The sequence below is a fragment of the Heptranchias perlo genome, chromosome 5 (assembly GCF_035084215.1).
Source record: "Heptranchias perlo isolate sHepPer1 chromosome 5, sHepPer1.hap1, whole genome shotgun sequence".
NCBI lineage: Eukaryota > Metazoa > Chordata > Chondrichthyes > Hexanchiformes > Hexanchidae > Heptranchias > Heptranchias perlo.
Window position 1 is genome coordinate 34,573,569 of NC_090329.1, and position 23,086 is coordinate 34,596,654.

Below are 23,086 nucleotides of genomic sequence, written 5' to 3' on the forward strand. Positions count from 1 at the left end.
TAATACTTAAAAAAGTATTAAATTAGTGGTTACTCCACATTCTCTTCTATACGAATGCAGTTTTCCCTTCACTTTCCTCTGTAAATACAGCAACAAAATACTTGTTAAACATCCCTGCCATACTTTTATTCTCTACTATAAGATTACACTGTTTGTCCCTTTCTTTGACTATTTTTTATTTTGTGAAATGCCTATAAAAGTTTTTCTTAGTACCCTTTATGTTGACGGCCAGTCATTTTTCATACTCTTTTAGTCCTTCAAATCCCCCATTATTTTTCTCTAGCTTTTGATATTTCCTCAAGTTTACTTACCTTTAATTTTTTGTATTTCTCTTGCTTAGACTTTATTTCTGACCTAGACTCCTTATTCATCCACGGAACTCTGTCCCCTGCCACAACCCACTTATTCCTGGTCAGAATGTTTTTAGTCTATACTCCAGTCATCACATACTTACTATGTAATCAGCTGGTCGGCTGATTTATCTGCCAACTTTTCTATTCAGTTAATCTGGATTTGATCATCTTTCTAAAATGTTCTTTACCAATCCAACACCTTTGCTTATGACTTTTTTTTCTTAATCTATTCTGACTGTAAACACAATTGATATGATCACTGGCCTCTAAATGTTCTTTTATCCTTAGTATGCTACTTGTCCTAGTTCAATACCCAGTATCAAGCCTAGTACAGCATCTGTTCCATGACTTCCTCATAACATATTGACTTGGGAAACGGTCTGAATGCATTGTATGGACTCTTCATCATTTTGACCATTGTTAATGTTGTGCTAGTCTACTTTTGAATAGTTAAAAGTTCCCCATCATTATGGCCCTATTACTTCTGCAAATCTGTTTGAATTGTCTACAAATCTCTTTCTCTGTTTCTTTCTCACTGTATGGTGGTCTATAATGCCATCCAATATTGTTTCAGAGTTGTCGTTATTTTCAGTTTAATCCAGAGAAACTGAATATCACCCTTGATAATATTCTTGAGTATGTTGGGTATCGACTCAGAGAACAGAATCACCAACACTAAAATAATGAGAGTGGTCTGTGTGCAGTACGAGAACATGTTACAGTGAGAAGAGTGCAATGGTCAGTGCATTGTATGGCAGGAGATTGATACCTCAAATGTTAATGGAATGAGTCCCAGCTAGGAAAAGATCATGTAGGAGGCAACAGCTGAGATGGTGGAACTGCTTACTGTTGAGTAGAGGCACAGAGCTTGTCACTAGCAACGTGACAGGGACATGAAGTGTGAAGTGAATTTGAAGAAATTACTTTGACTGGAATGGGAAAGCACAGATAGGTACCTTGCATAATGATAATCATGGCATCTTAATTATGAAAGTTAATGGAACTATTTTTGGATGTACAAATACCAAACATCAGTCTAAAAATTAAATTTAAATGCTACTTTTTTAAAACCAGTGCCAATTTTTTTTAACCAAAGACCTACTCTCCACATGTGTTAGGGCTGTACAGTAATTATTGTTGTTTAGGTGTACGAGTCCAGTTGGCTAGTTTCTATATCAGGTGGCTGAGGTAATATTGAGTTATAGTTTAAACATGGAATTCCCAGGAGGCCTGTGACAATAATTAAAATCTAAAATTCATGCAGTAATGATTTAATTCCTAATGTGATAATTACCCTGCAGATTACATTTTCAATAAGAGATAGTGATTACAGTGTAACATACAGGCAATACAGTTTATATTCCAACATGATTATTATACTGTAGTGTAGTACAGAATGTATTGCCAATAATAAGTAATCACAATGGGCATGATTTTGACCCCGAGCCGGGATGGGGACGGGGGGGTCAAATTGCGAACGGGAAACTGGAAGTACGGGTTTCCCGGATGTCCTTATGATTTTGACGTAAGGACGTCTTTTATTTTATTTTGTCGATTTGCCATCTGACTGTCCGGCCTGATTGACAGGCTGGTCTAAGTCAAACAGGAGAGCAGTCAGGTAGAGGATGTGAAAAAGTAAGTCTTCAGGTAAGTCTTTGAATGTATGAATTGGCGGGGGGGGTGGGGGGGGCATGGGTGGGCATGGGGCACTGGTGGGCATGAGTGGGCATGCGGCACTGATGGGCATGGGGGGAGTCAGTCATGGGGGGAGGGATCGGGGGTCAGTCACAGGGGCAGGGGGGGTGTCTGGATTGGGGTCCGTGATCATTGTGGGGGGGGGTCGGAGATCGGGGTGGGGGGGATCGCTGCAGGTAGGCTTATTGGGCCTGTGGGAAGCACTCCTGCTCCTCCGGGCCCACAAGCTGTGCTATAAAGGCACTTAGCTGCAGTTTCGGTCCTTCTCATCATGAAGTAGAAGGCCCTGGAATCCCAGCCCCCAGAGGTTGAAATTGCAAAATCTGTAAAAATGGAGGCCTACAGCCTCCTTGAAAGGTTTTAGTCACCAACCCGCCTCCTGGGAGCAGGTTGGTTGCCCGCCCCGGTGAAAACCAGAAATGGCAGATTGGGGGTGGGTCTGAAATGGTTGCAATTTTCAATGCCCTCCCCCGCCGCCAACCCACCTGTTTTTCAATGTTTATATTGTGCCCAATGTCTCACATAGGTAACAGATTGTACTGTTGCTGTGGGAATAATTGCATTGTATTATGTAGGCAATAGTGAGTACATTCATAACCTTTATTTTGCATTTTTACACAACTTATATTTGTGTAAGAATGCAAAATAAAGAGCATGTGATGCTACCCCCACTTCAGAGGGTCATCTTACTTAACTTAAACAAGAGGTTTTCTAACTACTAAATCAAAATACTGCAGATGCTGGAAATCTAAAATAAAACAGAAAATGCTGGAAACATTCAGCAAGTTAAGCGGCATCTGTGGAGAGAGGAAGGTAGAGTTAATGGTCGATGAACTTTCATCAGAACCAGTTATCTAGCTAGTTCTCCAACATTTCTAACCTCAGCAAAGGTCCTCACAGCTTTTTCCTTTAAAGACTGCCCTTGAAGGTTTGCTGTTCCAAAAGCTCCCCTGAACAGGCAGTTAGATTGTTTTACTCCTTCTGGGACTATAGGTTGGCCAGTAAAGCTCCCATAAAAAAATAAGATACACAGACTGCTCACTGGAGTGGCTGAGCAATCAAACCAGCCTGGATGCAGATTCTCCTTAAATTAGGCTCTATGAGAATGTTAAAGGGAGGAGGCGTTCGAATCCTCATGGTGTGAATGCATGTGGAAAATCTTCTAAAGAGGCCCCATTGTCAGAGGCCATCTAGCTAAATGCTTCATAGGACTTCTGGTTTGCATCCCATGGTAGGGAAAAGAAGGTGTATTTCATTTGTGGGTCAATTTTAAGCTTTTCTATTTATTGCTTGATATTGTTGAGTGACCAAATATTGTAGATGCATTCCCTGAAAGGACTATTTTTGAGGTATGTTCACTGAATATTTCTGTAAAAAGAACATATAATTACTTATGTATTTAGGAAGATTGTAAGGGATTCGTTTTTTTTAAAAGGTTTTATGAGGTGAAGGATGCTAGTGCTGGAGAATGGAATTCTTTCCATTTCACGTATGCAGATTCAGCATCAAGATCTCAGGTCAGGTATAGCACAACCAGATACACGGTAAAGCTCCCTCTACTCTGCCCCAACAATGTACCCCTCCCTCCCAGTAGAAACCCCTACTGAATCAATGTGACATTTTTGCCAGTTCCTATACCAGCTACCCCGTGGCCTCTCTGACTGAGATTGCCACCTTCGTGCTGTTTGGCAATGATCCCTGAAGTTCATCTGGGTCAGGGGATAGTGTGGATCCTATTTACATATGGACATGCTTTATTATTTCAATGCAGCTATTTTGCTAACGAGGACGATGCTGTCACGGCTTACATTCTGTTACAGGTGAACCTGGGGAAAAGGGGGAGAAAGGAGTGCCTGGAAGACTAGGAAAAGTTGGCCCACTTGGACAATCAGGTAACTAAAACAAGGTTTTCTTCAATTAGTTGAATGTCTAATTCATAAATGTTTTGCTAAGCATCTTCCCTGCATGTACAAAATTAGCTCAACAGCTTACTGTTAAGAGTGGTGACTGAACTGTACCTTCAGCATGCTGCCCACACTGCTTCAATATGTACAGTTTAAAAACTACTGCCGCTCCTCTTCCCACTGATTCAGATGGGAGACTAACTTACAACTTGTTATTATTAATGCTCCGTTCTTCCTGGAGTGTAAAATGGTATGAAGCACACATAATATTTTCTAGCGACCTGTTAAGCTGCTCAAAAATTAGTGAAATACTGCAACAAAATAAAAGAAACATGAAGGAAAAAGAAACAAAAAGTCGGGGGTGGGGGGGGAATGAAAAATGATGTAATTTTACACTTGTGATTTTTTGATGTGGTGTGTCCCCAATCTCAGTTTTGCTGTTGGGTGGAGGTGGTGAGTGGCCGAGGTGTTAAAAGAAGAAAATTAGGGTATGTTTTGCTCTAGGTGTTAATGATAAAAAAAGTAAATGGAACTAAATGGCTGACCGGATTCTCGAAGGCAGCTCACACATTGAATGAACTCATAGCTAACAAGTGGCATGTATGGGTGATGAGGTTGTAAGTGTAAGCATTTTTTCAATGTAAATAGATTTAGATATAAATCTGTGTCAAGTGAGGAAAGCTGACACCCAGAGCTGGGTTGGGTTAGGTTGCAGATTTGCAAAATGTTTGGGCGGTTTCCATTAAATTTTGCTCTTTCCAATTTTGTCAGTGCTAATTTAGGTGCTGGAGAAGTGTGAAAACATTATTGCAGATGAGTCATGAATGACTGGGTTTCTGCAGTTACAGTTATTGGATTCCTGTTTTACAAATTTGACAGGAGGAAAATGTTTTGATTGGCAGGTGATAAAATATCTAAATAATCATGAGAAAATGTTTCTTTCTAAAAGAATCAAATATACCTCTTAGTTGATAAACTAGTTGGCAGCAAATTTGTTGACACAGACTAACTCACTGAGTTGTAAACACTGAGAACCAGATTGAATTTGTTTTTCATTTAAAGCCCTTACCAGGAGGCACACTTTAATCCCATGGAACTGGTTCTAATGAAAGTGTTTCAGACTGGCTCAGTTAACTAAAAATGGATTATATTGAAATTCCTGAAAGGGGGCGCCAGCTTCTTGAAAAGTGTCGCTAAACTATATTGTCTTTAGTTTCTAAACACACACAAACATAAAATATCTCATCAAAATGTTTCTGTCACCTAACGATACTGTGGCAAAAAAATCACCGGCTGTTCTCTCTCCTGAAACAAAAGAATAGGCTTCACATCAACAAACCATCACATAGCACATAGCTAATTGCTGACACCGAGAGTTGTGTGGACTTCAATTTCTTCCTTTCATTGTGTGACAAACCCTAATACAAAATTACAAATTCCATATTGGCAGGAAACTTGTTTGTACAATATAAAATGAAATGTAAAAATGCAAACATTGAATATTAATGTATATTATATGCTATAGAAAGTATAACTGACTGCTTTCATTTTTCAGTGGTTCACCAGTCTGCCAAGGTCCTGGTTGTGAAGAGACAGTTCTAATTGCTGCATCAATTCAGCCTCTAACATGTTCATTTTTGTCTCCCATGTGTATCCATTTTGTTATTTTATCTTGCTGCCAACTTATTGTGAGCAACGCAAAAGAACATGGGCGCTAAATTGGGCCGTGTAGCGCCCGTTGTTTCGGCGCTACACGGCCTCTCCGACATCCAAGATGGCTTCTTGGATGCGCACACACGTTTCCTGCGTGACGTGTGCCGGACGCCATCTTGGTATAAGAGTTAGCGCACGTGCTAATCCCGAACGATGGAAGCATGTAAAGTAGGGAGAAAATGGCTGCAATCAGTGTGCAACGCTGATTTAAAGTGATACACACAATTTTGGACCTTAACACTCAACTCAACGCACAGTCTTATCCCCGACCATCTAAATGTTTCTTACAGTGCCTGAAGGACCCCCCACCAGCGCTATTTAAAGGGCCATGCAGGTGTTGCAGCTTAGTTGCTGGATTATTGCTTCTGGCTGCTGGAGGAGTAGGAAGTGTATTTTGAACCTCCCTATTCTTATTGAGAGCTCCTACACTGCTTTTGAGAGTGCTTTGGCAGGTATTGCCTTACGGGTTGGAAAGTTACAACCCTGGTGGAACAACATTCCTGGCAACCACGGGCGGTCTGCTAGGGCTCCCGCTGGGCATTGAGCATGACTGGGAGCATGCAGAGAGGCCATGCCTAGCAGGTCAAGCTGCGAGGAGACGGAGGACGAGGAGGCACAGGGCACTGAGCAGGAGGCCCTACCCAATGACGGCCTTCAGGGATCAATTCTCTTATTTCAACATGACCGAGGAGGATTGCATCTGACGCCTGAGGTTCACCAAGGAATCCGTCACTGAGATCTGTCAACTGGTGCGGCCAAAACTGCAGCCCCAGAGCAGGGCGAGGACAGCATTGCCTGTGGCTGTGAAGGTCATCGTGGAGCTGAATTTCTATGGCTCAGGAGCATTTCAGACCTCTGCGGGCGACATGTGCAACATCTCGCAGTATGCAGTGCACTGCTGCAGAAGAGAGGTTACAGACGCACTGTACTACATGAGGAACAGGTTCATCACCTTCCCTCTCAACAGAGACAATCAGAACGAGCGAGCACGGGGTTCGCCCACATTGCTGGTTCCCTATGGTGCAGGGTGCCATGGACTGCACACATATTGCCCTGCATGCCCCACACATCAACTCGGCTGTCTTCGTCAACCGAAAGGGCTTCCACTCCCTCAACGTGCAGCTGGTGTGCGACCACATGCATCGCATCTCGGAGGTCGATACCCGCTACCCTGGGAGTAGTCACGACGCCTTCGTCATGCGGCAGTCCAATGTGCCAACTATCTTTCATCCGATTCGGCAAGTCAAAGGCCGGGTGACAAGGTCTATCCCTTAATGCCTTGGCTCATGACACCAGTCAGGAGCCCATGCACACGTGCACAGCAGGCTTATAATGAGAGTCATGCTGCCACACGCAACATCGTGGAGCACACCATAGGCCTCCTCAAACAACACTTCCACTGCCTGGACCGGTCTGGAGGAGCCCTGCAGTACTCCCCTGAGCGGGTGGGCAGATGTGTGCTGGTCTGCTGCATGCTGCACAACCTCGCCATCATAAGGGACCAGCCTTTGCCACCAATGACTGCAGAAGATCCTGAGCCAGAGGTGGAGGAGGAGGAGGCAGAGGAGCAGGAGGAGGAAGAAGCTGAGGAGGGGGTGGAGCCGGAAGAGGAGGTGGAGGAGGACGCAAGGGTGCAGCAGGAACCACACGCCTTGTCTGCAAGGACTCTGCGTGCTCGCCTGATCTGTGTCCGCTATCAATAATTGGAACTACATCCCCCAACTCACCAACAGTCCTACATTCCCCACCTTTCCGCTCCCACAAGACAATCAGATCGCCCTCCATCAGATTACACATTGGTGTCCCTCTCAGCTCATTGCATGAATAAAAACCACCACCAAATGCAAAATTAAACTCTCTTTTATGGATTAATAAATGAAAATATGCAAACATAACAGAATTATTCACCCTTGTGCATTCCCTTAGTGCCTGTCGTTCGTGTGCCTTTACCTATCCTAGTGCTCCTACGAGGTGCTTCCGCAGTGGCTGGAGCATGGGTGGTGGGAGGCTGCTGGCTTTCAATGGAGGAACGTCCAGTTGGCCTTGGAGGATGACCTCAAGCAGCTCTGGGCCTGGAGGGCCCGGCTTCAGACTGCACCATCTCAGCGTGGGCTGCAGCATTCTGGCCTGGCTGGCCGACAGGAACAACAAGGGCACTGGCGGAGTGGCAGGGGTGGGAGCAGGAATGCTGTTGTCCTGAGAGAGGACAGCAGGTCCGACTGCCCTGGCACCACTGCCATTCTCCTGGGGCGGCGCCTCAGCAATCCTGGTGATCGGCTGGAGAACGGATTGCTGGAGTGCTGTGATGCCCTGAAAGCCCCGTTTCACAGTAGTCCCCAGAGCCATGATAGCAGCAGTCTGAGCTGCAAATGCAGCAGTCAGACCTTGGATGGCAGATGTTTGTGCTGCAATGGAAGCTGTGACATCAGTCATCAGACGCTGCATCATGGTGGGTTCCATAGGTGCACTGATGGAGGTGACCACCCGTTCCATGTTGGAAAGGATGGGCTCCAAGCTCTGCGCAAAGCCTTGCACCAAGTTGGAGCTGGACTCCTCCATGCCCCTTCTCATTGTGAGCAGGCTTTCTGGCAGGCTTTCCAGTGCCCCAAGCATTTGTGGGTGTACGCCCATCAGCCGTCTTCTGTAGCCTGGCCCATCGAAGTCCCCATCTGACTCTTCTTCAGCAGAACTAATGAGCGACCTCACCCTCCGGCGAGTTGGCTCCTGTGGTATCATTCCCTCCACCCCGGCTCCTGAGCACTTGTGCTCGGTGTCTCACCACATGCTGATCCCTCCTCTAACCTAACCTCTAAAGGACGCGCAGTGTCATTCTCTGAGCTGGTGGAAGCAAGTGTCAGATCGAGTGATGGTGTGGCTTCAGTGTTCTTCTCCTCCTCCTCCTCCTCGGACGGTTCTTGGGTATCTGCAATGACAAAGGGAAACAGGTTGAGTTGTGGAGTGGGGAGAGGAGCAAGTAAGAGGTGCGTGCTGACAGCATGTGCAGCACGTGGGTCAGAAAAGATTATGGGAGGAGGGAGACGTGGAAAAGGAGAAGGATCATTAGATATGCAGAGACTCCTTGACCGGGATTCCAGCGCGGCACGTTGTAACGGCTGCAGTGACGGCCCGCCCATTTCTAGCACTGTCTTCTCTAGCGGGGTGAAGACGTGTAGACGTGCCCGTCCAGCCTCAGGTCCCTCCTGCTGCCAGGTGTTATACGCCACCTTCTCCTGCAAGACAGAGGACAGTGTGTCAGTGAGTGTCCTGCAAGGTGTGTGGGTGATGTGCCTGTCATGGTCGAATAGCTGCCAGCTTGTGTGACTTGAGTGGTGGTTTTGTGGCCTGCAAATGTGTGCAATGTGTGTCTGAGATACAGTATTGCGTATGGATGGGCAGTGTTTGTTGATGGGTGGGTGGGTGATGGGAGGTGTAGTGCATGGAGTATTGGTGCAGTTGGCAGGATGTGCAACTTGACACTTGCATTCACTCACCTTGACCACTCGTGTCAAATCATTGAGTTTCTTGCGGCACTGTACCCACGTGGGTGGTGCAATGCTCCTGGCATTCACCTCCTGTGCCACGGTCTGCCAATGCCTATGCAGCTGTAGTCTAGACGGTCTCCGGCCACCCTGTGGGTACATGCCTACCCTTCTTTGGTCCACACCTTTCACCAGAGCCTCCAGAGCATCGTCCGAGAATCTTGGTGCTCGCTCTCTTGCTGGTGCAGCAACTCGTGATGTCATTCTCCCTTCTCCTAGTTGGCTGCATATCTGCCACTGGAAATGTGCCTGCACCTTTAAGTAGTGCAGGCTGCTGATGACGTGCGCTGTCCACACCCCATTTCCAACTTCCTCATTCTCCGTGCAGCCTCTCAGCAGCGAGGGCTGCGCTTGCTGCACGGAGATATCATGGTAAGTATCAGGCAGCACGAAGTTCACGTGCTGCCTGCGTAGGGTCCGTTGGGCGAGGGGTGCTACTACCGCCCAAAACGGACCTTTATCGAATATTTCCCCCCATGTCTTTCCTACTATAAACGTTTGGTAGCAAAATAGAAAAGAGCAACAATTCAACTTCAGGTTTACACTTATCGTTTACAAATCTCGGGAAAAACAAAACTATATTTAGAAACTATTTCCTCTGGTGGTGGAATCCAGAACGAGAGGACATAATCTTAAAATTAGAATTAGGCCATTTAGGAGGGAAGTCAGAAAGGACTTTTTCACACAAAGCGTAGTAGAAATCTGGAATCCTCAGCCCCAAAAGGCTATGGATGCTGGGATAGTTGGAGCTTTCAAGACTGACATGGATAGATTTTTGCTAGGTCGGGGTATCAAGGGATATGGTGCTAAGGCGGATAAATGGAGTTTGGGTACAGATCAGCCATTATCTAATTGAATGGCGGAGCAGGCTTGAGGGACTGAATGGCCTACTCCTGTTCCTATGTAACTTGAAAAAAATCAACAAGGATTCTATTATTGCAACTAATGTCATGCTTAATGGTGTTACCCATTTATGGTAGATGGGTTTTTTTGAAACTCCTGTGGTATATTCCCACAGGCTCAGAAATTGGCTTCTTACCAATTCCTTGTTTCCCAGTGCCTGTAGGAGACTTTGCAGAAAATGACATCCTTGTGATGAGGGTGCTCATTCTGTGGGTATTATGTTAATAACTAAAGTAAATTTAGGTTAAAATTGAAATGTAGCTCACTTATTCTATTGTGACTATATATACTAAATGACTATGAATCCTACACAATTGTGTGTCAGGTTGGAATATTTAAAAGTGCTTGTTGTGGCCTGATTAAACTGAAAATAATTTTTTTATCATCTTCTGAAATCAGGAATTGAACAATTTCCCACAAGCTGTGTTCCTTGTTTGTACCTCCCAAGCAGTGCTTAACAGCCACTGCATGTCACATGGACAGAAATTAATCTTCAAACTGTCATTAGTTCACCAACTACAACATAGTTTGTTTTAATGATCACTGCTTGTTAGTGGTCAGGCCTGTGTTTAGAATAAAGGACAGGAGGTCACATACTAACTTAGGTCAGCCAGAGAATGAATTTAATGACTAACTGGTTACTCCATGTGTTTATATTTATTTGTATTTATGGATCAAATGTCAGTTTTAAAAAATAGTTCTGTTTAAATCTGTGAGGACCTCCAAAGTTTTGGAACAAAAGTTCAAACCTCAGCTCTTGCTACTTTTAACAGAAGTGTTGAGGGTCTCCCAGTGAAGTGACTATTAAATCACTCCCACTTTGAAGCACTATAATATTGTGCTCATGTGTTCATTAGTACTCATAGAACTATAATTTTAGTTTAAAACAGAGTAGCTGAAGCACAGAGCCCTGTATTGGACACCATCAGCTCCAACTTCTTCCGAGTCACACACCATCCTGACTTGGACATATGCCACCAATTGCATTCATTGATGCTGGGTCAATATCCTGGTATCCTACCCCCCTTATGGGAGCACCCTCACCACAACGATTGCAGCATTTCAAGGAGAGCCATCATCTTCTAGGGTGGTGCAGTAATTACCTTTGTCTGCAGGTAAGGATACTTTGAGGATCTGTGAAGGATTCCCAGGGATCCCTAAGGTCACACACCTCTCGTTGTTGAGTGGCAGTGGAGGGGGAAATGAGGCAGAGAAGGAAAGAAAGAAAGACTTGCATTTATGTAACGCCTTTCACGACCTCTGAATGCTCCAAAGCGTTTTACAGCCAATTAAGTACTTTTGAAGTGTAATCACTGTTGCAATGTAGGAAAGAGCCAATGCTCAAATGCACCTTCTGAGACTTTGTTAAACCATTGTGGGAGCACCCTCATCACGAGGGTTGCAGCAGTTCAAGGAGATGGCACCACCACCTCTAGGGTAACTAGGGATGAGAAATAAAAATACAGCTTTGCCAGCATCGCTCACATTCTTTTCTTTATTGAAACCAGCTCTCACCACTTACAAGAAAAGTTTTGATTGGACTCATTGCCAAAATGGCAACTGTTGCTAATTTTTAACAAATCAATCTACAAACAATCTGTGCATCATTTCTGGGGAAATCTCCACATATATTTTTGTAATTTATCTTCATCACAGACAATGGGCAGCATTTTAGCACCCGTCAGCAGGTGCGTTCCTGGCGGGGGGGGCCCCGAAAATCGGGAAATCCCGGAGCGGGACCGGAGCCTGCCTCGAACCCGCGCACTTCCGGGTTCCCCGCTGACGCTGGTGGGAATCCCGCAGGCAATTAAAGCCAGCGGGGTTCCACTTGACGCTATTTATTTTGCTTGTTGAGGTCATTAACTGACCTGATTAAGGGATTATGTGCGGAGGGGTGGGATTTTAGAGCAAACTGGGACTGTTTCCCACACTGGAGGAAACACTCCCAGTTCAAATGGACCTGTTGCAGCCATCAGCCTGTGGCAGCTGCAAAGGTCCATTTGACAGGTCGGTGGGGGAGACCCTCACCCATTGCAGGAGGCCACTCTGTCACTTGGGACAAAGTTTGGCCTCCACCACCCTCCTCCTGACAATCAAAGTCACCAACTTGCACACTTACCCCGGTGTCCAGACACATGTACCTACCTTGCGGACCCCCTCAGATGTACATCTTCCGGATGGGGGCCGCCGTAGCTGCAGTCATGACCTCCTCGGAGGGCGAACAGCATCACCAGCCTCGTCATCTACGCCGTCCACCTCTGACCCGTGGAGCTGCACAACAGAGTGCTGTGACACATCCACCTGCACAGCAGGAGGGAGGGCTACCGCAGAGAGAGATGCGTCGCAGAGGGCACTACCCTCGCCACAGGGTCCACAGACCTAGGCTCAGATTCCTGGACCTCTCTGAGCAGCAGTGCACACGGAGGCTCAGATTCACTCGACATGTATTCGTGGACATCTGCAGCCTCCTTCATGCCGAGGTGCTCCTGGCTGGCCCGAGCACCATCTTCTTACCTGTCGCTGTCAAAGTCACCACTGCCCTCAACAACTTCTCCTCTGCATCCTTCCAGGGTGCAACCGGGGACATCACTGACGTCTCTCAGTCGTCTGCGCAAAAGAGCCCTGCAAATACACCTACACCCACTCTGCAGTGGCACAATGGATGGCATCAGTTGTGGGTCTTCATAGTGATCCTCAGGAGAGGGCATTATTGCACAAACCAGACAAGATTCGCGAAGACATGGCAGTAGTGGTGCCAATATAATATGTAATGTGAGTTGGTCAGAAATTCAATATAAGTAGCAACCATGACAGACCCTCAAACACCCTTGTGCATCCCCTTCATGCTCAAGACACGTTTGCCTTACGCTGCCTACTGCACATATGTGATGCATGCCCTGTGGCTGCAGCACAGGTAGTGGCAGGTTGAGTGAGGCTGGCCGTGAAAGAGATGCACGAGAGAGTGAGTATGAGATAGAGCCATGAGATTGTATGAGGATTGGGTTGAGTTGTAGTGGCGGGATGAGTACTGGCGAGGTGAGTAGGTGCAGGTAAGATGAGGATGAGGTTTGAGTGGGTATGAGGGGTGATGTGACAGAGTAGTGTTGGCAGTGCAGAAGGAGATGTGGGGTGGGGGCGGTGATGTGGCAGACGGAGTGTAGGGGAAAGAGTAAGTGTACTCACTTTGGCTGACCTACTGAGGTCATTGGAGCGCCTCCTGCACTGTATGCAGGTGGGCGATATGTTGGTGGTGCTGGTGACCTCCTCTGCCACCTCGAGCCAGGCCTTCCTGGTGGCAGAGGCAGGCCGCTTCCTCCCGCCCGCCGGGGGGATGATCTCTGTCCTCCCCCTCCTCCTCACCCCATGCATTGATACCTGGAGTGAGGCATCATTAGACTGGGAGCAGCCTTCCCCCTGGGCTGCTCCATGCTGTAATTTTTTCTGTTTGTTGCAGCATCTGTCAGTGGAGGACTGCCCCTTTAAATAGAGCTCCTCCAGCTGACAGATCTTACTGCGCATGCGCAGCCCGCCCGACGCGCAGATCAGCAGTGGGGAGCCCGGAGGAGAAGGTAAGTGGATCCAATTATGCTACGATCGCGTGGGGAGCTGACTGATTTCGCCGGGCGCGATAGCCCTCCCACCGAGAACCCGCAGCCCTGCTAACATTGGGCCCAATAGATCAGTGGATCACCTGTCTAACTTAACTTCCTTACGTGCACGTGTGACAAAATTGTGCAGTACTTAATGAAGGGTGATGGTAACCAGGGCTGCTGGTTACCAGGTCAAAATCCATTTTTACTGCTTAGATTTTTGCAGGTGTTCTGAGGGATTACATTTCACATTTCTGTCTATTTCCTCGAAAACCACAGACCAGTGGTCTATATAACAGGACATTTCTGAAATGTTTGAGGAGTGAAGGGATTAATTACATGAAGTCACATGAAATAAAGTTGTTGGAAAGATTACGTTGAACAATCTACAACTTTTTTTTGCAGGACCTATTGGTGAAAAAGGCCAAAAAGGTGCAATGGGTCGCCATGGCAAAATAGGCCCAGTTGGGTTAAAAGGTATTTTAACATTCTTGTTGCTATTTGTAAAAATTCATTGGGACAAAATCCAACTGAACAGATGTGTGGACTTTATGCCTTTTCTAGCCAAACACAATTTTCTATGAGATAACTTTCCCTGCTCACATTTTCCCACATTAATCATTGTTTTACTCCTAGCAAAGTGACTGTTTCCACCCTCTTAGCCATTATCCATCCAAATTAGTTAACTTCTCTCTTGCTCCCATCCTGGCCAGATTTGCTGAAGATTCAACCAAATAAGGTGTAAAAGCATATTGACTGATTCTGATGATTTTGGACCAAGAGGTATAAAAGTAATTGGTTATGACTCACTGGGTAATGGCATTATGTGGTATTGAGATGTACAGACCAGCAAAGTCTCAGATTTGACTCCCTGGCCTGTGCTGAATAAGTTAATCTCAGTTCAGCCAACAGCAGGGTGCTATGATTGACCTCAGCTCCCCCAGGCTAGCGGGAAGAAAAATAAGCCAGAGTTTTCCTGATCATACAGTGACTCCTGCTGAAAAGTTAACTTTTGTGGAAGTCAGGTGAGGACAGGATTGGGTTTAGATGTGACGCTGTCCATAGTCAAATAGCATGTTGACACATACTAGTTAAGTTCAGATATGTAAAATGGTCACTTTATTGAGGGCTTCTGGTGTTTTGGATCCATATTCCAGCAGATTTACCGAAAAATTACCTTGTCATTCCAAACAGGACGATTTCCCTCTATAAAAGTGCAAATACATTATTTACATAATAACTATAATTTCAGTTTATCAGTAACATGCATTGTGTATATTTAAGTAAATAAATCCGTCATTTGTCACTTTTTAAAAAATTGTGTGAGTTAGGTCTGATTATCTTTTGTCTGAAATTTTCTCCATCGAATTTTCTCCCTCCTCTCCTGAAGGTGCTTATGGTGCGGTATGGTTTGTAGACTCTGGCTGCCCTCTGGTACCTCACCCAAATGACCATTCACCAAATGTGAGCCTAGAAATTTAGTGTTAGCAGGCCCATTCCTGCCTCATCCACCATCTATAAATGCAAACACCCTCCCCGTAAGGGTTATTGGATAGCATATCCTTGCTGATTTCTCCCTCCACCCCTGTCCATAAAGCTAAGGTGATAGTAGCCCTCCGACTACCATCCCACCTGAGATTAGCTATCACAACACAGACCAGGGATAGGTCATGGCCGTTCCTGGTCTGTATGGCATGGTTCCACACTGGACATTTTATTTGCCAACTGAAGCGTCATAGGAGCGGTGTTTGACAATGTTTTGACCGTAGGTAATTTTTGCTTCTGGCTTGCATGCCATGTTTAAATAAAGAGATAATGTTAAGAGCCTGTCCTTCTGGCAGAGAGGCTTGCCCATCGGGAGCACATACCAGAAATTTCCCAAGATTTTCCATCATTTTTGGACAGAAAATCATGGGGTAGTTTGAGATAAAATTTTCAGTATGTGCACCTGCTGGGTGATTCTCCCTGCTTGGAGCACAAAGCCAAACAGTTAGCCATTGCACCTATTGTCTGCATGCCATATATTTTGGCCTGGTTAATGTGAAGAGATAAGGGATAATTCTGGCATGCACTATCCATGATTATCAGACCATTTGGTCAGAAAATCATGGGCAGCGTGCACTGGAATTTCTGCACTGGTACTTCCGGCGGGAAGGCTCCCAACCAGGAGTACGGGCTCTTAAAATTACAATTACGGTGTCATAATTATTGATAATATTATTTGATTTCCTGTGGTGTTGCACATGCGGAGTTGAGACCAAGTGTTATCTTCAGATGAAACAGAGTTAGAGGGCAGGAGATAATTAGGCTAGGATGAACAGATGTAATTCATGCCCCATCTTAAAGTCATGCATTTTGTCCTTTTCATATAATACTTTGATTTTATATGATTATTTATAGTTAAATAGCAAAACTTAGAGAAATTTGGCAAGTAGAGAAGTAGGGTTGGTTGGAGAACATGGGTTTCTCTACAATGCAAGCTGAGGAGCCAGAAGATGCATAACTCAGGTGGTAGAGTGCCACCATTGGTGAGAGGGTCTAATTACATAGGCCGTTTCCATTATAAATGTGGACAAAATAATTTATGATGGGAAAAGTTGACAACTGGAAGTAAAGTTTTGTAGACAGGAACTGCATGCAGACATGAGACTTAAAAAATATTATAGATATTTTAACAGTTATATCATCAGGCCTGGAGGATGATATACAGTGGTGTTGCCCAGGGGTCGGTACTAGGACCACTACTTTTTTTGATATATATGTAAATAACTTGGACTTGGGTGTTCGGGGCACAATTTCAAAATTTGCAGATGACACAAAACTTCGAAGGGTAGTAAACAGTGAGGAGGATAGGAATAGACTTCAAGAGGACATAGACAAGCTGGTGGAATGGGCCGACACATGGCAGATGAAATTTAATGCAGAGAAGTGCGAAGTGATACATTTTGGTAGGAAGAATGAGGACAGGCAATATAAACTAAATGGTACAATTCTAAAGGGGGTGCACGAACAAGAGAGACCTGGGGGCATATGTGTACAAATCTTTGAAGGTGGCAGGACAGGTTGGGAAAGCATTTAAAAAAGCATATGGGATCCTTGGCTTTATAAGTGGATGCATAGAGTACAAAAGCAAGGAAGTTATGATGAACCTTTATAAAACACTAGTTTGGCCACAACTGGAGTATTGTGTCCAATTCTGGGCACTGCAATTTAGGAAGGATGTGAAGGCCTTAGAGAGGGTGCAGAAAAGATTTACTAGAATGATTCCAGGGATGAGGGACTTCAGTTACTTGGATAAACTGGAGAAGCTGGGGTTGTTCTTCTTAGAGCAGAGAAGGTTAAGAGGAAATTTGATAGAAATGTTCAAAATCATGAAGGGTTTAGATAAAGTAAATAAAGAGAAAGTGTTGCCATTGGTGAAAGGGTCGGTGACCAGAGGACGCAGATTTAAGGTGATTGGTAAAAGATCCAACGGCAGCATGAGGAAAAACATTTTTATGCAGCGAGTAGTTATGATCTGGAATGCGCTGCCTGAAAGGGTGGTGGAAGCAGATTCAATCATGGCTTTCAAAAGGAATTGGATAAATACTTGAAGGGGAAAAAATTGCAGGGCTACGGAGAAAGAGCGGGCGAATGGGATTAACTGGATTGCCTATACAAAGGACCAAACTGGGCTCGATGGGCCAAATGGCATCCTTCTGTGCTGTAACCATTCTATGATTCTTAATTCAAACTATGATTAGGCCTTAGAATGTTAGAACATAAGAAATAGGAGCAGGAGTAGGCCATATGGCCCCTCAATAAAATCATGGCTGATCTTCTGCCTCAACTTCACTTTCCCGCCCTATCGCCATATCCCTTGATTCCCTTAGAATAGGTAGAATATTGTGTCAAATTTTGGGCCCTTAACTTTAAGAAATATATCACGGCTAAGGAGAGAGTTTAAAAGAAAACCATTAAGATGATACTATGGATGAGAGGCTTTAGTTCTGAGTAGAAACTCGAGCAACTCAACATTCTTATTTCTTAACTTATCAGGAAACAAAGGAGACACTGGTGATCTAGGACTAAAAGGGGAAAACGGAGATCCAGGTAGAGTTATCAGAACTTCTATTGGGTATAAACCTGATTTATGTTGAGTCTGTTTCTTTAATTCTGTGCCTGAATAATGTCCTGTACAATCTCCTCAGGCTTGCCCTGTGAATGTGGCCAACTGAGAAAGGTAATTGGAGAAATGGACATCCTTGTGACACAGTTAACAAATGAACTCAATTTCATTAAAAATGGTAAGTTTGATCATTTGTACTAAGTAAGAGTTCTTTGCTATAGCATTAAAACTCCAATAAGATTTCACCTCTTACTGTCAGATGAAATTTCCTTTGGATCTTCATCTGCTCTAAAAGACAGTCATTAATATTTCAAACTGGAACAAATGCAAAGTGCAGGCATGTAAGGCAGCAATCTGTTAGTTTTTAATGTATCATGGCTCAACAAGAAATTGTACAATTGTTAAATATATAAAGATTAATGGAAGTGTAGAGATATTCATATGATCCTACGTTAAATCATAGAATGATAGAATTTTACAGCATAGAAGGAGACCATTTGGCCCACTGCATCTGTGGCGACTCTCTGAAAAATCTATTCACTTTTTTTATCAAATATTTATCCACTTCCCTTTTAAAAGTCATTATGTATTCAAGTATTTCTGGTATGGTATTTCATGTGCTAACTACCCTCTGTGCATAATAAAAAAAATTCTCCTAACCTCTCCCTTTCTTCTTTTGATGATGATCCTAAATTTATGCCCTCTAGATTCACTGACCAGTGGAAACAATCTTTCCCGATTTATTTTATCAAAACTCTTCATATTTTGAAATACCTCCAGCAGATCGCCCCTTAACCTTCTTTGTTCTAATGAAAAGAGCCCAGTTTCTCTAGTTTCTTATCATAACTATAAAGCCTCTCATCCCTAGTATCATCTTAGAGAATTTCTTCTGCAGCTTCTCCTTACCTTTGAGATATTTCTTAATTAGGTACCCTAACTATGGCCTAATCAATGATATGAATAGGTTTAATATCACCTCTTTGCTTTTGTACACCAATTCATAAAAAAAGCCTACAATCCTATATTTTTACATCTTTATCAACTCGTCCTCCCACTTTTAAAGATTTCTGTATATGAACGCCAAGTCTCTCTGCTCCTGTACTCCTTTTAAAGTTTTATCATTAAATGCGTATATCCTCTCCACATTCTTCCTCCCAAAATGTATCACCTCACATTCATCACATTAAATTTTATCATATTGACCTAATCTAACCTGTTTACGTCCTCCTGAAGTCACTTACAGTCTTCTTGGCAGTTAATCACACTCCCTGTTTTTGATATTGTGCCCCTGTACCCATGTCTAGTTCATATATATATTACTACCAGTGCCACGTGCTAGTGAGTATAGGAACAGGAGAATAGACAGGATGAATGCGTGGCTGCAGGGATGGTGTAGGAGGGAGGGATTTAGATTCATGGGACATTGGGACCGGTTCTGGGGAAGGTGGGACCTGTACAAGCGAGACGAGTTACACCCGAGCAGGACCAGGACCAATGTCCTCGCGGGGGTGTTTGCTAGTGCTGTTGGGGAAGGTTTAAACTAGAGTGGCAGGGGGATGGGAACCTTAGCGGGGAGTCAGAAGGGAGTAAAGTTGAGAGCAGCAAGAGAGGGGAAGACCCAGGGGAAATTTACAATACAAATAGTACAAACAGTTGTTCAAGAACAAGTGAAAGGGAAAAGCGTAGAGCAGCAGAAAGAAAGTGTACTTTAGATACTACAGATAAAGTGAAAACTAGAAGGCGTAAGGCGATTAACCCAGCATCAAAGCTGAAGGTCAGGCTAGGGTGTGTGGCCCAACTAAGAGTTCTATAAACAAATGAACGGAGTATTAGGAATAAATTAAATGAACTACAGGTTCAAATTCAAATTGGAGGGTATGACATGATAGCTATTACTGAGACATGGCTGCTGGATGGTCAGGATTGGGAACTAAATATACCGGGTTATAAGGTCTACAGGAGAGATAGGGAAAATGGAAGAGGGGGAGAAGTAGGCTTAATGATTAGAGATGAAATCAATTCAATGATAAAGGAGGATATAACAAGAGGTAAGCAGCCAACAGAGACCTTATGGGTTGAATTGAGAAATAGGAAAGAATCTAAGACTATAGTGGGAGTTGTGTATAGGACCCCTGGCAGCAGCTCTGAAGTGCTAGATTGTATAAATGCAGAGATTAGACAAGCGTGTAAGAAAGGCATAGTGGTCTTAATGGGGGACTTTAACCTTCACATAGATTGGGGAAAGCAGACTAGCAACTGTCAGAAAGGTAGTGAATTTCTTGAGTGTGTCCGGGATAGTTTTCTACAGCAGTATGTCCAGGAGGCAACAAGGGGGCAAGCCATAGTAGATTTAGTAATGAGTAATGAACCAGATTTAGTTAACAGCTTAACTGTGCGTAAACATCTATCCAACAGCGATCATAACATGATCGAGTTCAATGTAGTGTTTGAAAGGGAAAAAAGTGAGTCAGCTGCTAAGATTCTAGGCTTGGGTAAGGCCGACTTCAATGGGATGAGACAGAGACTGTCCACAGTAAACTGGGCAAATCTGTTAATGGGTAAAACGACTGATGATCAGTGGGAAATGTTTAAAGAAACATTTAACGAGATACAGAACTGGTTTATACCCCTGAGGGGCAAGAACTCTACTTGCCAAAAAAACCAGCCATGGACAACTAAAGAGGTAAGGGACAGTATAAGACGTAAGGAAAGGGCATACAAAAAGGCAAAAAATAGCACAGATCCTGGTGAATGGGAAAGATACAAAGATCAACAAAGGGTCACAAAACAGATAGTAAGAGCTCCAAAAAGAGAGCATGAAAAGAAACTTGCAAGGGATATCAAAACCAACACAAAGAACTTTTATAGTTATATTAGGAAAAAGAGGGTGGTCAGGAGCAGTGTTGGCCCCTTAAAAACTGAAAGTGGGGATATTGTCATTGACAATGGGGAAATGACGGACATGTTGAATAATTACTTTGCGTCAGTATTTACAGTAGAAAAAGAGGATAGCATGCCGGAAATCCCAAGAAAACTAATATTGAATCGGGGACAGGGACTCGATAAAATTAACATAAGTAAAGCAACAGTAATGAAGAAAATAATAGCACTAAAGAGTTAAAAATCCCCAGGACCAGATGGTTTCTATCCCAGGGTTTTAAAGGAAGTAGGTGAGCAGATTGCAGATGCCCTAACTATAATCTTTCAAAGTTCTCTAGATTCAAGAACTGTCCCTCTAGATTGGAAAATTGCACATGTCACTCTGCTTTTTAAGAAAGGAGAGAGAGGGAAACCGGGGAATTATAGACCAGTTAGCCTAACATCTGTTGTGGGGAAATTGCTGGAGTCTATAATTAAGGATAGGGTGACTGAACGCCTCGAGAATTTTCAGTTAATCAGGGAGAGCCAGCATGGATTTGTGAAAGGTAGGTCGTGCCTGACAAACCTGATTGAGTTTTTTGAAGAGGTGACTAAAGTAGTGGACAGGGGAATGTCAATGGATGTTATTTATATGGACTTCCATTTGATAAAGTCCCACGTAAGAAACTGTTAGCTAAGTTAGAAGCCCATGGAAGCAAGGGAAAAGTACGGACTTGGTTAGGAAATTGGCTGAGCGAAAGGCGACAGAGAGTAGGGATAATGGGTAAGTATTCACATTGGCAGGATGTGACTAGTGGAGTCCCGCAGGGATCTGTCTTGGGGCCTCAATTATTCACAGTATTTATTAATGACTTCGATGAAGGCATAGAAAGTCTCATATCTAAGTTTGCCGATGACACAAAGATTGGTGGCATTGTAAGCAGTGTAGATGAAAACATAAAATTACAAAGGGATATTGATAGATTAGGTGAATGGGCAAAATTGAGGCAAATGGAATTCAATGTAGACAAATGTGAGGTCATCCACTTTGGATCAAAAAAGGATAGAACAGGGTACTTTCTAAATGGTAAAAAGTTAAAAACTGTGGATGTCCAAAGGGACTTAGGGATTCAGGTACATAGATCATTGAAGTGTCATGAACAGGTGCAGAAAATAATCAATAAGGCAAATGGAATGCTGGCCTTTATATTTAAAGGACTAGAGTACAAGGGGGCAGAAGTTATGCTGCAGCTATACAAAACCCTGGTTCGACCGCACCTGGAGTACTGTGAGCAGTTCTGGGCACTGCACCTTCAGAAGGCTATATTGGCCTTGGAGGGAGTGCAGCGTAGGTTTACCAGAATGATACCCGGACTTCAAGGGTTAAGTTATGAGGAGAGATTTACACAAATTGGGGTTGTATTCTCTCGGGTTTAGAAGGTTAAGGGGTGATCTGATCGAAGTTTATAAGATATTAAGGGGAACGGATAGGGTGGATAGAGAGAAACTATTTCCGCTAGTTGGGGATTCTAGGAGTAGGGGGCACAGTCTAAAAATTAGAGCCAGACCTTTCAGGAGTGAGATTAGAAAACATTTCTACACACAAAGGGTGGTAGAAGTTTGGAACTCTCTTCCACAAATGGCAATTGATACTAGCTCAATTGCTAAATTTAAATGTGAGATAGATAGCTTTTTGGCAACCAAATGTATTAAGGGATATGGGCCAAAGGCAGGTATATGGAGCTAGATCACAGATCAGCCATGATCTTATCAAATGGCGGAGCAGGCACGAGGGGCTGAATGGCCTACTCCTGTTCCTATGTTCCTATAGTAGTCATGATGTGGAGATGCCGGTGATGGACTGGGGTTGACAATTGTAAACAATTTTACAACACCAAGTTATAGTCCAGCAATTTTATTTTAAATTCACAAGCTTTCGGAGACTTCCTCCTTCCTCCTTCCTCCCTCCTTCACATTTACCTGAGGAAGGAGGAAGTCTCCGAAAGCTTGTGAATTTAAAATAAAATTGCTGGACTATAACTTGGTGTTGTAAAATTGTTTACAATATGTTCCTATATATTGAGGTGAGCAATAGTCCCAACACTGACACCTAGGGGACACCACTGTTCACATCCCTCCAGTTCAAAAAACATCTATTAAGCTCTGATTACTGCCTTTGAACCATCTTCCAATCTATTCTCTTTAATATTATGTGCCTTCATTTAATCAACAAGCCTCCTAAGCGACATTTTGTCAAATGCCTTTTGAAAATCTATAGACACAACATCCATGGCATTTTTTTATCAGTATACTCCATTATTTCCTCGAAGAATTCTATTAAATGTGTCAGACATGACTTGCTTTTTACAAATGCATGCTGGCTGTACTCAATTAAAACACATTTTTCTAGGTGAGTATTAAG

The 23,086-nt window shown here is 43.9% G+C and overlaps 1 protein-coding gene across 4 annotated transcripts in view; it reads left to right on the forward strand.

Moving 5' to 3' along the window:
- The window catches only part of colec11 (collectin sub-family member 11), a 35,205-nt gene that overhangs the window by 6,404 nt on the left and 5,715 nt on the right, over positions 1 to 23,086 (forward strand). For 3 of the 4 annotated variants that reach the window (XM_067984215.1, XM_067984217.1, XM_067984216.1), the window contains exons 3-6: positions 3,869 to 3,940; positions 14,103 to 14,174; positions 17,736 to 17,789; positions 17,888 to 17,983. In XM_067984215.1, coding sequence (XP_067840316.1) covers positions 3,869 to 3,940; positions 14,103 to 14,174; positions 17,736 to 17,789; positions 17,888 to 17,983 — 294 coding nt within the window. The remainder of the gene's footprint in view (positions 1 to 3,868; positions 3,941 to 14,102; positions 14,175 to 17,735; positions 17,790 to 17,887; positions 17,984 to 23,086) is intronic. The other variant, XM_067984218.1, reaches the window with a different exon arrangement.